The sequence below is a fragment of the Alnus glutinosa genome, chromosome 7 (assembly GCF_958979055.1).
Source record: "Alnus glutinosa chromosome 7, dhAlnGlut1.1, whole genome shotgun sequence".
Classification (NCBI taxonomy): Eukaryota; Viridiplantae; Streptophyta; class Magnoliopsida; order Fagales; family Betulaceae; genus Alnus; species Alnus glutinosa.
The window spans coordinates 18,474,698-18,490,844 of record NC_084892.1 but is presented as its reverse complement, the minus strand read 5'-3'; the positions used below and the strand labels follow the sequence as shown (position 1 = coordinate 18,490,844).

The 16,147-nt window shown below is 34.6% G+C and overlaps 1 protein-coding gene across 4 annotated transcripts; it reads right to left on the bottom strand.

Annotated features, from left to right (window-relative positions):
- Positions 1-136: 136 nt before the first annotated feature.
- On the bottom strand, positions 137-12,972 carry LOC133873852 (uncharacterized). Of its 4 annotated transcripts, XR_009901167.1 has the most exons (13): positions 12,699-12,972; positions 11,662-11,884; positions 11,357-11,511; positions 11,108-11,253; positions 9,798-9,860; positions 9,614-9,706; positions 8,531-8,692; positions 7,635-7,726; positions 5,636-5,800; positions 3,851-5,264; positions 648-957; positions 488-553; positions 137-315 (listed from the first exon to the last, which is right to left on the bottom strand). XR_009901167.1 is itself a non-coding variant. In XM_062311634.1 (10 exons), the coding sequence occupies exons 1-9, from the start codon at positions 12,787-12,789 to the stop codon at positions 5,677-5,679; spliced, it is 1,149 nt and encodes a 382-aa protein (XP_062167618.1). In that variant the 5' UTR covers positions 12,790-12,972; the 3' UTR covers positions 3,717-5,264; positions 5,636-5,676. The 4 variants fall into 4 exon arrangements, 1 of the variants encoding a protein (XP_062167618.1); XR_009901168.1 differs by lacking the exon at positions 648-957; XR_009901169.1 differs by lacking the exons at positions 488-553; positions 648-957.
- Between the last annotated feature and the right edge of the window lie 3,175 nt (positions 12,973-16,147).

The following is a 16,147-nucleotide window of genomic DNA, read 5'->3' as shown; positions in this document are numbered from 1 at the left end:
TTTTTTTGGAGGGTTTTTTGTTGGTATTTAAATAAAATAATAATAATTTTAGCAATTCATCTCTAAACTCCCACTCCTAGTCTCCTAGTAGGCTAGTATCAAACCACTTAATATGTTTAATTGTCTAATCAAATAATAATAATAAAAAAAAACCCTACATCATCATTACAAATTTACAAATACAAAAAACTGCATTATAATTGTCCACTCTTGAGTTTTGATTTCTTGAATAACTTACATATGTTCATTGTCCATCAGATTGGGTCCAACGCAGGTCAGTTTGACATGCCCATCTTTGTCATTCAACTCCACTACCTAAAGGAAAAAAACATAATAATTACATTGGGAGGTGAAAAAGTTTAAGATGTCAACTAACATCATTTACTTTCTACAATTCAATATCGATCTAACAGATTGTACCATTCTGCCTCACATGCTAAAATACAAACAATAACATAAGAACAAAAGAAAGAATAGGGGATCTCACAGGAATTGCTACTATCCAATGTCAAAACATCATCTTCTTCGTTATCCACTTTCATTGAAGTTTGTTCTATATCAAAAGATAAAAGAAATTAATTTCATTAAAATAAGATGAAAAAATAGAAGTAAATGAATAAATAAAATATGCAAATAACTTATATTACTTTGCTCTCCATATAACCAATTTCTAGTGCAAACCAATGCCTCAACAATATCATGCTTGAGTGAACTCCTATACTGATCAATCACATGTCCACCAATACTAAAAGTGAATTCTGAAGCAATAGTAGAAATAAGAATACTCAAAACATCACGAGTCATGGCAGCTACTTTAAGATAACGAAATTCATTTCCTTTCCAAAATGAAAGGATGTCAAATGTCGTGTTCTTCTCCAAATACTTGGGTTCATCCAAATAAAGTTTTAATTGAGTCTTTTGTGCATCAGGATCGACTCCATCAAATGCTAGAAAATTCTACATAAAAAGAGATAAAATAAACATAAAATTAGTAAGTGATTATGAATATATATATTAAGTTACTACTTACTAACAAGCTAAGAGTTTAAGAAACTTATGATATTATTTAAGAATTTAAGAATCTAAGAATATATATATATATATAGTTTGTGTTTTCACTGTTTTGATTCTTTTGAGTTTTGAATATTTTGTTTTCAACTTTTCAGATCATTCCCCCCAATTTGACAATTTCTCATTAGGCCATTCTCCCTTTTTTTTTTTAACCCAAAAAAGAAAAAAGAAAAAGAAAAAAAGAGAAGAAGTTAATCGTGTCTGGAGGGTCACCCGCGACCCGACCCGACCCGCCAAACAAGATAAACAGGTCTACCCGTTTATGACCCAAACCCGTTTAAGGTAGACCCAAACTCTCTAATTTCGTGTCGTGTCGGGTTGTGTCAAAATTGCCAGCCCTACATACATGACACAAATACTATTTTAATGTGTAATTATTCAACTACACTCTTTCTATATATTTTAAAGTATTTTTATTAGAAGCTCTGATATGTTATCATTAAAAAAAGGGTTAAATACCTATTTGCCCTATGTGCTTTACAAACTTTATTTTTTGTCCCATCAGTTTTGTACCAAAATTGGTACATGTGATATGACAAAAGACGAAAATGATACCTCCGTCCAATTTCTCGTCTAAAATTAACGTCTAGCCACGTCATCCTACAAGTGTCGGCGTACATGCGCGGCACCTGTCCCCGTGGCACACCTCAGCGCTGACGTGGCTACCATTTTTTATTATTTCAATGATTTCTTTTATATAATAATAATAATAAATTAAAAAATAAATAAATAAATAAAAATCTGGGGTGGCTGCCACCCCCATTTTGGCCAAGGGGATGACTGAGCCACTCTCAAGGTACCATTTCTGATACTTATTCAAACCACCAGGGGCACATCTTGAAATTTATAAAGCCACAGGGATATATATGAGAAAAAAAAATTTGTGTTTAAGTAACAAACATTTGGTCATTTTTTGAGTTATATCAATTGGCAGGCATATAATTTTGTGTTTCCAATTGTTACATATGACTGATTGTGTTTTTTTTTTTTTTTTTTTTTTTTTTTAAGGGTTTAATTCTTGTCAACATGTTATTTTGATACACGACAGGCATACATGTTACTTTTAGTTCAAAACAGGCATACCGAATATATCAAATATTATTTGTGTATAAAGTACAATTTATGATATAATTACAAAACTAGAGTATCATTTCTTGTACTTATTAAAACCATATGGGGCACATCATGAAATGTATAAAACCACAGGAGTATATATTGAAGAAAAAAAATGATTGTTTTTAATTTTAAGGTTTTTTTCTTTACTTTTTTTTTTAAAAAAAAAAAGAAAAAAATTATAGCTGTGGCCCAGCCACCCCTTTGGGCCAAAGTGAAAATAAAAAATAAAAAATTAGGTTTTGGCTCATGGGGTTGGTCGAGCCACCCCCAAGCCAAATGGGGATGGTTTCGACCACCCCCATTTTGGCCCTTGGGGGTGGTTCGGCCACCTCCAGATCGGCTGATCTGGGGGGGGGGGGCGAACCACCCTCATGGCCCATGGAGTTGGTCGAGCCACCCCCAAGCCAAATGAGGTGGTTTCAGCCACCCCCATTTTGGCCCTTGGGGTGGCTCGGCCACCCTTGTGGGCCATGGGGATGGTTCGGCCACCCCCAAGGGCCTAAACCTATTTTTTATTTTTTTATTTTTCACTTTGGAGCCACTCCCATTTTGGCCAAAGGGGTGGTTCGGCCACCCCATGTGGCCCAAACGGGTGGCTGAGCCATCGCCATAATTTTTTTGTTTTTTTTTTTAAAAAGAAAAAAAACCTTAAAATTAAAAACCATAATATATACCCCCGTGGTTTTATACATTTCATGATGTGTCCCATGTGGTTTTAATAAGTACCAGAAATGGTACTTTTGTTTTGTAATTATATCATAAATGGTACTTTATACACAAATAATATTTAATATATTTGGTATGCCTGTTTTGAACCAAAAGTAACATGTATGCCTGTCGTGTATCAAAATAACATGTTGACAAGAATTGAACCCTTAAAAAAAAAAAGACAAAACAAAACACAATCAGTAATGTGTAACAATTGGAAACACAAAATTATATGCGTGACCAATTGATATAACCCAAAAAAAATGATCAAATGTTTGTTAGTTAAACACAAATTTTTTTTTCCCATATATACCCTTGTGGTTTCATAAATTTCATGATGTGCCCCATGTGGTTTGAATAAGTATCAGAAATGGTACTTTGAGGATGGCTCAGCCACCCCCTTGGCCAAAATGGAAGTGGCAGCCACCCCAGATTTTTTTTTTTTTTTTTTTTTTTTTAATTTAATTTTAAATTTATTATTATATAAAAGAAATCATTAAAATAAAAAAAAATGGTAGCCACGTCAGCGCTGAGGTGTGCCACGGGGACAGTGTCGCGCATGTACGCTGACACCTGTAGGATGACTTAGCTAGACGTTAGTTTTGGACAGGAAATTGGACGGATGTACTATTTCTGTCTTTTGTCATACTACAGGTACCAATTTTGATACAAAACAAAACTGAGGCTAAAAATAAAGTTCGTAAAGCACATGGGTGTATAGCCTATTTAACCCTTTAAAAAAAAAATATTCCACTGCCAATTTATAACTCTGATGATGTCGTAATGTCACGTGAAAATCGATATTTGCAGATATAAAAAAAAAAAAAAAAACTCTCAATTATATAAAGGTATACGTAATTAACGCATCAAAAACTGAGACATCAATTGAACATACACAAGATATCTGGAAGCTATAAAAAAGAACAATTTAAAAAATCTGCATGTGTGACCTTACCTACTAGGTAGGTCTGCTCCCCCTCGCGAAGTGGGTGTCCTCGTCTTTGTCCTGTCCTTCTTTCTTAAGCTGTAGTGCCAGAAATCTGACCAGATCTTGCATGGAGCTGGCAGAAGATGTTCCTTCACCAGAGATTTCCCTTCTTGCAGTCTTCTTGGGGACCCAAGTCTTTTTCGTATGAGTAGGCTTCTACAGTTGCTGATGCTTTGGAACATGATTTCTGGGCGGAGATCTATGATGCTTGGTTGGCTTAGGTGGAGGACACCTTGGTCTGATATGACTGCTAACTCCACATTGGTGACACATGGGAGTTTTAGGATCCAGCCATTTTTTCTTCTGTTGAACTTGCCAATGTCGGCAATTAGGTCTGATATGCCCTAGCTTGCCACAGTAATGGCATGTGAGAGGCTTTCTCCTGATAGGAAGCTTGACTAAAGGCTAAAGATTGATAGGAACTTTTCATTTCATAACAGCTTTTCCCTTATCTATTCTTGGGGGTGGAGATTCAGGCATAACTGGTCTCACGAAAATGGTCTTGGAGGTAGACAGAGTATCAGAGATAGAAGTAGGAACATACCCGAGTCCGGTCTTGTCAGTTGGACACTTCTGAATGGAGAGCACGTGAGTGAGCTTCTCGTCTGAGATTCTCTCTAGTTGCAACTCTCCAGTAGCCTTTCTTCTTAATCATTGATCTTTATGAGCATAGAGGTCTTCTCAGTCCTGAGGCTGTTCAGCTCTAGTACCTATTGCTTGTATTTTTTCCCCAGCTTTAGGAATTCAACATATTGAAGTTGATAGGCTGACTGCATATCTTCTTCTCCACTATTCTCAGAGTAGTAGGACTGAGAATCCTCCTTATCTTCATGTGGGGCCACGAAGGCCAGGAATTTTTCTTCCTCAAGAGTTTCTTCTTCCTTCTCAAACTCATCGCTGAGAGTTGCATTAAATGTTTTCCCTCTTTGTTTCTTCAGATTTGCACATTCAGTCCTGATGTGCCCAAAACCTGAACATTCGAAGCACTGGGGACCCCTCGGATCTTTCTTCTCTGCTTCTTCTGTATCAGCTGTGTGGGGAGCCTTTCTTAGTCTGTCAGAGAACTTCTTGAATTTATTATTCTTCATAAAACGCTCGAAGTTCTTGGCTAACATTGTCACTGCATCTTCATCAACATCGGAATCTTCGTCAGATAAGACTATAAATTTCTTCTTGGATGCCTTAGATGCCTTGAGGGCAATTGTCTTTGCCTTTCTGACCGGAGGTAAGGAATATTCGTATGTCTGAAGAGATCCTACCAGCTCTTCAATCTTCATTTCATTCCACTATTTCTTTGTAAACTTCTTTCAGTTCCGCACATTGTGGAAGGTTGAATAGTATTCTTGCTCAGTCTTTGCCCCAAAAGATGGCGATATTACACCTGCAACAAATGAAAATATCGTAATGGAGAATTGACAAGAATAGGCAGGTCAAACAACATTGATATACATGCTAAACATAGTTTTTTTTTTTTTTTTAGATATACATGCTAAACATAGTTTCAATCCCTCTTAAGAAAACAACACAAAACCCTAGTCCAAAAAGACCTAAAAACAGTGGGTGGGCCCATCATGCACCTCAGCTCTCTCTAGCCATTACATTCATTATGCCTTTAAGTCTCTCTCTCTCTCCAAAAAAAAAAAAAAATTGCATAACCTTGGTCGAAAAGAGCAAAAGCCATTGTATTCATCAACAATTTTAAAATTCCCCCAGTATCTCTATCTGTATGCATTGAGAAACAAAGAGTAATACCTCTAATGGGAGAATTCGACCAAGCAGATAGCTTCGGTGGACTATTCCACATCTTCCCTTGCTTGAGGGCTTGATCTGCTAAGGAATTCAGCACGGCTATGCTTTCCTGTTGTCTGTCTCTCCTGCTTTAGCCAAGGAGTCACACTCCCAGAATATGATTGATGCCTACATAAATCATGTACTCCATTACCATGGGAAACTTCTAAAGTAAATAACAAAAAGTAAATGGAAAAGACGGGCCTATGTGGTTGGTCAAGAGAGAGCTAAATAGGCCTTCACTAATAGCTACACTACACAGACCTATATCTTAAATCTCTTTGCATCATAAAGAAACCCACTTTCTACCGTTCCCAAGGATCTCTTAATTTATGTTTTTGTACCTTCAAATGCTATAGAAAAATATATAATGATTATACAAACATTTGGATAAAATCCGTAACCAATGGTCGTGGCCACCACTCATCCATCTTATTGAAATTTGTTGGAGCATCCAAATGTACCGTTAGGGATGAGAGTGAGACAGGTTTAGGGTGTCCCTTGATCTGACCAAGCCCTAATAGGATGAGTTTGAAATTGTTTGAACGAGTTTGGGATCAAATTTTAAAACTTCATAGAGTTTGGGATAGGTTTGGACTTTTGTACTCAAATCTGACCCAATTATATAAACTCAATATTAAAATATTCCTGGGTACAGATATTTAAAAAAAATAAAAAAGGAGTCTAGGTTTTCTATAACCCTTACCCACCATTTTTTACTCTCTATCTAATCCCTTTATATTACAAAAATTCTGGTTACGAAAATTACGACGACCTCCATTGAGGTTTTGTGAAATCACATCTTATTTCCCTCTTGTTTCGAAGTGGATGTTAATCTTACATAAATTAGGAAATATCATACATTTTGTCACCTTCAACGTTAACTTCTGTTTAGTACACCAAATGGAATTCACTGATCTCAGAAAAAAATTATTATAATTTGCTATTGGTTTAAAATTTTGAATAAAATTGTTAAGAAGTGTAAATCCTTATTTCTGCCCTTCTAAGTGCAACAGTTACTACTTTTAGGCATAGTATAATTACCCAACAGTAATTACATAGGGAAGCTTGCTCCCAAAAAATAATAATAATAATAAAGAACTAATCTAGCTTACTTATCCACAAAAATCCATTACTTCTCATTAAATTTTGAGTTTTTAGCTATATTCTTTACTTTGTCAAAGTTAAACTTAGATTCCTAAAGCAAACATTTTGCTTCGTATGATAGCACATCATGCACAAGTATCAATGGTAATGAGATCAAGCTCCATGATAAGAGATGCAAATGTAGGTGAAAGGAAGTCACAAACATTTCTTAATCCAATCACCCAGAAATTTATATCTTCATGCTGGAAGAAAAAAAAAAATTATTTTTTTCAGTTGGTAGAAGTGAAGTGAAGGGCTTGACATGCCAAGTGTTACTTCCCATCCAACTATTTGAACATATTGACAAAATTGCCATTTACTTTTCTTTTTTTTTTCGACAAGTACATAATTGCCATTTACGATTATTACTTCTAACGTCAGCAAAGATTATATTCAATCCATTAACCAAAGGTTAATGTTTAAGGGAATTTGTGTAATATTTTTGAAAGATTTAATAGAGTTGTAATTTCCCTATAAACTTAAAGGTAATTTGTTCTGATAATTTTAGGCAGTTTGAATACCATGAATTGTAATGGTATTTCAATAGTTATGGTACTCTTAAGTGCATCTAGAATAGGTTTGGGTTGGGACAAGTTTGGGGTATATATTCTTTACAGGTTCAGGACTGGGTAGGCTTCTCCATCAAAACGCTATCAGGTTTGTTAAAAATTACTCATTTTTGGTTTAGATCTCACAAGCTCAATGAATTGAATCAAGGGTCCAAGAGGAATTATGCCCAGAACACAATAATTCTAGTAAGATGTATTCACCACATAAATGTGAAACAAGCTAGAAGTGGAACTTGTATGGAACTTACACTGTACTGGCCCACTTCAGACAAAAGATAAGATTGCAGATAGCCCAGGAAGAAACCAAGGTCACCAGTGCTAGAGGAGTGTCAAGAGTGCTCTGACAGAATATAAAAGCAGAAAATTTAAGGGAAAACGGCAGTTTCCGAACAAAAATGAGGAAACATAAGAAAATTACATCAGAACTTTGGCATTTAAACAGATAAAGGTTTTATCTGAATAAAAAAGGACTAAAAGCGTAAATAACATTCCAATCATCAGTGGGACCAAAATCTAATTAAGTCATGTAAATCAAGTAAATAAAAAAATATTAGAAGATGATGGCATCATCTCAGTGCTACACAAAAATGATATTTATTTTTATTAGAATCAGGTAGCAGGCCTTTTGTGTTTGTGTGTTAAGAGTGGAAAGGTAGAAGCCATGCCTATGCCTGATGATGTTAAGCAGCTTCCCTAGGGAATAAGTCCGCGTCAGATGGCCTCATGTATAAGTGTTGGTGTAACTAGTGTCATTAACTGTCAAATTCATCTAAGCTCAAAAAGAGATACGAACACAACATGTCCTAATTATCAGAAGTATCCAATTCTAACTCCCTAAGGCAAAATTGAACATGTAACACAGCATGTCCGATACAGAAATTTCATTCATATCAAAAGATGTGCATCAAATAAGTACATACATGACAGAATTCATAGTAAACTAGTAAAAACTAATTTTCTCAACATGCTTGTTAATTATCTGACCATAGAAGCATTGTATGTATAGGTAGAATGTCATGCATGTCTGCCATTAGTACTTCTCATATTTGAAAGAGTAGATGAAACATAGGGTACAGTATTCTACATGAAACAATGCAATGTATTCAATTTCAAGTATGTCGCCAACATGAAGTTTATAAAGCACCTGTAAAATAAACGTGGTTCCAATGATGCCCATTGCCCATTTAACAAAATGGGCTATACCAACATCCACACTTCCATCTTTTGAGATTACAAATTTCCTCACAATCCAGTATCCTAAAGCAGCACCAGCAAGGATTATTCCCACCAGCACAAATATAGAGACCTGCAAGAAGAAAAAAAGGGAAGTAAAATACTTGTGGATGTATTTCTTCAAAGTTAGAAAATCCCTAAAATGGTAACAGAACATGATAGTCGTATAACAGGCCATTACAGAAAAAGAATCACACGTAAAGTAGCTGCTTCCCTTTTATTCAACACAGAAGTAATTAAGAGAAAGGGCTTTATGCCAAAATAGTAAAGAACTAGAATGGTTATCTATCCTTGTATATACAATACCATAGTCAAACATAATTCTGGCAAGGGCAAATGGAAACAAACACGCACAGACACAGAAAGACAGACAGACAAAGATCTATGATCTTGCTGGATCCGATAGGATCTACGAAGATGTAACTTTTTCCTACTGTGCCAAATCAATTAGATTCACTTTTGCCAAATAGATTTCTTTCAGATAATGATCTATTGGTATATATATTATGAACCCCCAAGGCAAGGCCACTTCGTGTACCCGCCCTTGAAGGGTAAACCCCAAACCCGTACAATGCACCCCCACCACACGAATCAGTTAAATTTGGCTTTTGCCAGGGGTGTGGCCCCAATGAGTTGTTTGCACCCAAGGAGATTCGAACCTTACACCTGATGGTTATGCCATCAAAGTCCAAGACCTCCACCACTTAAACCAACCCCTTGGGGTTAATGATCTATTGGTAAATTTAATTATAGTCCACATATATGTGAACACTTATCTAGACAAAAGAGAGGGGGGGAAAATATTTTTTTTTTTAATATATAAGAAGGGGAGTAAAATGATTTAATAAAGAATAACAACATATTTTTTGATAGGTAATAAAGAATAACAACATATCAGAGTAAGTAACAATAAATATAACACCATTTGCCCTAATTGGCATAGTATTTAACGATCAAATTTCCAATGAGGTGAGCGCAAAGGAAAAGAGCTTACTGGATTGTGCATCTCTTCACCGAGTCCTAAATTGACAAGAATCGAATTTACCAGCATTGAAAAGTAATTTAAAAGGAAAAATCCAGCTCCAAGCTGTACAAGTAAATGGATAGTAAGGTCAATATGTGAAACATACCAAATGAAACATGGTCAATTACTTTTAAGCAAAGTGTAGTAGACTCACCACTAATCCATATACAGTAAGATAGAAGACATTTTTCCTACCAGTTGGCAATAACTTCATTCCCTACATCATGATTAAAGAAAATTATGACATAATTGCAAGGTATAAAGCTAACATAGACAATATATACATATATGTATATGTATATGCATGTACATATACATGTATATGTATATATATGCCGCCCACACACCCATATATACACACACATATGTATATACACACACACATCACAAACCCCAGAAAATTGTTTTTCTTTTTCTTTTTTTCTTTCTTTAAACAAATAAAGAAAATAGTATTGAAAGAGAAAGAACAGCCGAGACCCTAGTTCATAGGATGTCTTATTTACCAGTAAAGTCAGCTATAGAATTGAATTTTGTACTTTTAGTGAAAATCACTGACGATTGTTCTTGGAATAAGCAGGTTGAATGCTGCACTAATTAGGCAATAAGATTTAGTGGGGTGCATACAAAACAGAACAACAAGATGCCTAAAGCCCAACCAATAACAGTGGGTGATGGACAATCCATATTCTACCCATACAGCAAACCCGTAAACCCGGCTGACGTCTTTTTTTAGTAAGCACTGGTTTTTCATTTGGGATTTTAATTGAGTTTCTAACAAGGGGTTTGTAACCATGCCGATGTCAACAAGCTGTGAATCTTCACCAAGCTTGAATCATTTTTAATTCTCAACCATACAGCTGAAGTTTGTTTAAGTGATGATGCAAGTTTTACTAGGTTAGTATCCATGTAAATTGCAGATGCTCGGTGATACCTTTCATTCTGGTCACAACCTCATATAGGCTCATGCACATTCTAGTTCCTCCATTTAGGATATAGATTGCTGAAAATAAGTCATTATTGTATAATATATATGGCCTATATAACAATTATGGGAATGATAAGGACACAAAATAAGGCAATGGATAGTTCATTGTTAATTATTACCCTCATGCGAGCTTTTGAAGTACATAAGGAAAATTTTAAAGTCACATACTTAAACAAGTTTTTTGACATCTACATTGTCAAATTATAAATAATAATTTTTTTTTCCTTATATGGTGATCAAGTATTGAAAATTTGAATAACCCCTTTTGTAGCTCTCTAAATCTCCTTCCTGTCTAAGCATACAAAGCTCCACTTTCAGTAACATCATGGTGCTTGTTTTTAAAGTTAGAAAATAATTTTAACAACACCATAGTATGTCGTCTGATGCCTTTTAAAGAAATAAAAGAAAAGAGATCATATACTGACAAAGCATTTTCATTATTCTAGTAAAGAAAGATGTCAAAGTCAATAATTAAGTACCTGAAAAAGCATGATGATAATGACCAGAAAAACCCCGATCACCATTGAACTGCTGTAATAAAAAGGAACCCAACTGCTAACAATTGGAGCCAAAAGTAGTAAAACACATCCCAATGCTAGACACACAAGGCGCCATCGCTGGAAATCTGCAGAGGAACCATAAAAATCAAGATGACTATCAAAGTAAACATTTTTGAAAGGGATAGGGGATTAGGCTGAAAACGCACAAGGGGAGGGGCAAAAGCAGACCTTCTTCAACAGCTACTGTGACAGAACCAGATACTTCACCAATGAACTTCACATCAATATATCTATACTCATAAGGGGACATAACCGAGCCCCACAGCCCCTTAAAAGATTTCCATTCGTCATTTTCACACTGACATAAGCCAAGTGAATCATTTCTGCAAGTATTTCAGGAGTGAGACGCAACAAGTCCAAACCAAAAAATGAATTTAAAGGTTTGCACATTATGTGTGTGCGTGCACACGGGCGTGCGCATGTGTGAGAGAGAGAGAGAGAGAGAGAGAGAGAGAGAGAGACATTTAACTTACCTGTGAAAACAAACCTTAATTTTGCTATGTAATCTCTCTGGAATTTCTACAGATGGAGACAAGGTAATCCGAAAAGAACTGGCATAACTCCCAAGTTTCAATCTTGAAAGACCAGAAACTTGAACACGTTCACACAGTAAAGCATCTTTAGAGCCACGGGAAGATGAAAGGACAGAAACGGGGGAAGGAGTGACAACTATAGCTGGGCTTTCAAGATCAACACCTGTGATTTTAAAATGGTGAAATTATTTTCAAATACACCAACAAACCCACCATAGAAATATAAAATAGACTTCTTCATAATTCCCTGACACAACATACAAACAGCATATGAATCAAGATGCCTTCAACAATTCGTGTATCTCTGTATGTGTACTAAATGTGGAATTCTGTTTCAAAAGCCAGTTATTTCAGGTGAGAATTTAGTGGGAACATTTATCATGTCTCTTGAGTAAACATCTGAAAATATATCTCTTAGACACCAAAAAATGATTTGCCTTGAAAGCATCAATTTTCGAAAAAAGCATGCCCTACGACAGGCACTAAGCACTTATTGTATAATCCAATTGCTAGAACTGCGCAACTTCCAACTAAAAGGATCTGTCATAGAGAACCAACAAACCAAACTCACACACTTTGCAATATGAAGAATACAAGTGGCCACCTAATTCAAAAGCTTTAATTTATTTCACAACAATTGCACCAAATACCCATATCAATATATACATGTTGACACGCCTAGAAAGTACCAAAAGCAACAACAAAAAAATCTAATATTCAAGAAACCCTAAAGCAAACGAAGACATAAACCTAACTGGAACAACCAAACCGTAACAGTCCGTTCGGCGACCAAGAAAACAAAGTACATACCAAAGCCATACGCTTAATACTATGCCCAGTCGGGAAGCAACTTTCATTCCTCGGATCGCAAACCATTAAAAAATCCATCAAACATGATTTTCTCGGCAACCAAACAGGATTCTCCCTAACACAGAACTCTGAATGAAAGCAAGGGGAAAAAATGGGAAACACAATACCTTTGAGAATGGTGGTCTCGTCGCTGGCACGTGAGATCACGAGGCAGAGAAAGAGAGAGAAGAGAAGAAGCGCGGTGGAAGACGGGCCCATCGCTGGCTCACACACTCACACACTCTCTCTCGCTCTCTCTCACGGTGTTGTTTCTTAAGAACGAAGAGAGTGACGGATGTTTGTTTCTTAAGAACGAAGAGAAGGAGAAGAAGCGTCCGCTTGGCCCCGACGCAATTTTACTGGAAATATATAGGACCGGATCCACGTCAATTCGGAGGGCTCCGACACGGCTCATTTATCTATCTAAATAGGCAATTAAGGATTCTTTATAATAGGCAATTAAGAAATAAATGTGTTTACTGGAACCGAACTAAAAGAGATATCTTTAATAAGACGGGATAAAAGATTGAATTAAAAATAATAATAAGAAAATATAGGGCTTCAATATCCACTGTTAATCATACTCAAATAAGATTCGCAATATGCACAATACTACAATCATAACATGATGCTTAATGTTTACCAACCACAAGGGAATAGTATCTTCTCCTAAAGTTTTTGATTTCCCTGAACAACGATTTAGGCATGGTATCTACTCTAACTTTTTTCTTCATTGAAGGATTTAGCATAGTATCTACTAAGTTGTTCTTCAAGAAAGTATAAATCTATGAAAATCGGTAAACACACTCAGATTGGAATATGGTATCTATTCTGGTTGTCTTTATGTTGATTAATCCAAGAAATTGTGTCGGGGTTCTTTTGTTACTCTATTATGCCCAGGACTCGGTCATCCAAATTTACATAAATAACAAATTCATACCACATGCATATGATGGCCAAACATAAACATATGAGGAATTCAAGAAACTAGAATTAATCAAGTTAAGCATCAATATATAAATTGTAACAAAGCAAATTGAAAAACTTAAAGAGACATGATTAGGGCTTCAATCGAGCCCTAACTAAAGTATTAGTTACAACTAATATAAACTAAAATTATATACATACAAAAAATAAATAAAGAAAGAAAGAAAATAAAAACTAGAAAGAACCTCCTTCTTGATGTAGCCTTTGATTGTTCTTCAAAGCTTGTGTGTATTTTTCTTAAAAGGTTAAATGCCTATTTATAGGGATTAGAGAAACTCTAAAAATCCTAGAACAATTATAAATAGATCTTCTAGTCCAAATAGAATAATTATAAGTCTTTTCCTTTTCTGAAATTTTCATCCAAGTAAGAAAAGGATTCCAAAATTCGTACAGATTTGCGGTCTTTTATTGCAAGGCAATTTTGGCATGGTAAACATCCGAATTAGGAAAAACCTATTTCTGACATATTTGTTGCATTTTGTCTTAGTTTTCTAACGCCATAAATTTCGTTGCAATCAGATACTTAAGCCAAAGGTGATGATTAAATTACTGAGACATGCTCATTCTAGATTCTTTCCAAAAATAACGAATTTTTGCCAACTTCTCTTTCTTTAAATTCAAAATTGATTGGAATTGAATCTATCCAAAAGTGAATTTGCTGACTTCGTTATAATCTTGGAATTTGATGGATTTTCTTCCAAAATTTGTAAAATACAAGAAAACACAAAAACAACACAAAACATCAAACTATAAAAAAATTAAGAGCTTAACATATGTAAATTAAGGGGCTTGAATGTGTAACATTCAGCATTTATCATACCGTCTTTTACAAAAATGTGTAAGTGAAAATTTCGATTTCCACGTGACATTACGATATCATCAGAATTAAATATTGGCAGCGGAATATATGTATATATATATATATATTTTTATAATGACACATCAAAGCTGACTGAATAACCTCAATATATAAAACAATAACTTTACGTTCTGAAATAATAATAATTACATTTAAATTAATAACATATGTGTCACAAGTGACACTTAATAAAGTATCAGTCATACCGTAATAAGTATCATAGCACCAAATAAACATATGAAAAGAGTCTAACACATGTGCATGAAAAGATACACTAAGCAGGGTAGTCCATCACATCTAAGAGTCCACAACATAGGAGGCAATTTAGCCTCACAAGACCGCCTCTAGGATCCATCTAAGCATCGAATAGTCCTGATACTCTTCGTTCTCATACCCTGTATTAATAAATAATACAAATAGAAATAGTAATACAAAAATACCTAAGTGAGTCAGCTGTTTCCAATAATATAATAAATGCTGATTTATTTATGAAATGCAACACAATGAAATATAACTTTATCATTATATATATATATATATATATATATATATATATATATATGCAATTCGTGTTCCGGGCATGAATTGAATATATATATATAATAATAAAGCAATGATATGACAATTTTATATACAGAGTTTTATTCATTAAAGTGACAACTTTTTCCTTACCTAATTCTAGTTATAGCCTCTGCTCGGTTAACGGCTTATTCTAGGAACCTATGCTCATTCCAATTGAAGCCTATGCTTCAAATATCAGGGCCTAAGCTTATCCGTCAAATTAAAGCATATGCTTCTTATATTTGAAGCCTATGCTTCTTTCATCCAGAGCCTATGCTCAAATCTTATTATATTAATATTGGTAGCCTTTGCATCCCAGTGTTGTTATTTATTAGATCTTCCACAAGGCCTATGCCCTATTGATGGCCTTTGCACATCAGCTTTGTTGTTAACCAATTTAGTTAAAATAAAAAAGATGTAAAATCACATGCGCAAACAAATAAATAAATAAGTGCTCATAATATTAAAAAAAAAAAAAGTCCACCAGCATCACCCTCAGTAAGTATAAAAATATTTATTATCTTCTGCTTCTAAAAGGATTTCCACACAATTGGTGACAAAGGCTTCTAAAAAAATGGCAAAAACTGCACCTTTGTTGTAGCACACGAAAGAAAGAATTTTTTTCTATTTTCCTTTTAAAAGAGATGCAACCCGTGAGAGCAACAAGGTGTTTCTTCTTTTTGTTTTCTTCATTCTTTTCCCTTTCATTAACATCATAACCCAAACACACAAGAATACACTGCAATATAATTCAATGCACACAATAGTGAATTAATATGATTCACTAATAATACATTTTAATCCTATTTTTATTTCTAATTTCTTAATCCTGTCAATATTCTGACATGGTAACGGCATATAAAATTAGTCCAGTTACATTTTACTACTAATCTTTTTATACAGACTTTATTACGGCATTTATCAAGGCCCTCAAATATTTATTTATCAAAACAAATTTCATAATACCAATTTTATAAAAATAGGTATAATAGTTAAATTTCACAACTTTTATAATAAAGTTTTGCAACCCAAAATAATAAACTTTTATTAAAATAATATTAAGGCAATTACTGTTTCAGCTATTCTAACTGAAACAGTGAGATACCAAAATATGTTTAAGCCAACATATGACTTATATCAAATAAACTTAATAACTTCGTTAATATAATT

What these genes read in the sequence shown, in the direction of transcription:
- LOC133873852 (XM_062311634.1), bottom strand. Translation starts at nt 12,789, where the DNA reads ATGGGCCCGTCTTCCACCGCGCTTCTTCTCTTCTCTCTCTTTCTCTGC. An exon ending in TTATCATCATGCTTTTTCAG is followed by an intron (nt 9,861 to 11,107) that starts GTACTTAATTAT and finishes ATCATGATGTAG; the next exon opens with GGAATGAAGTTATTGCCAAC. An exon ending in TTACTGTATATGGATTAGTG is followed by an intron (nt 9,707 to 9,797) that starts GTGAGTCTACTA and finishes TTACTTGTACAG; the next exon opens with CTTGGAGCTGGATTTTTCCT.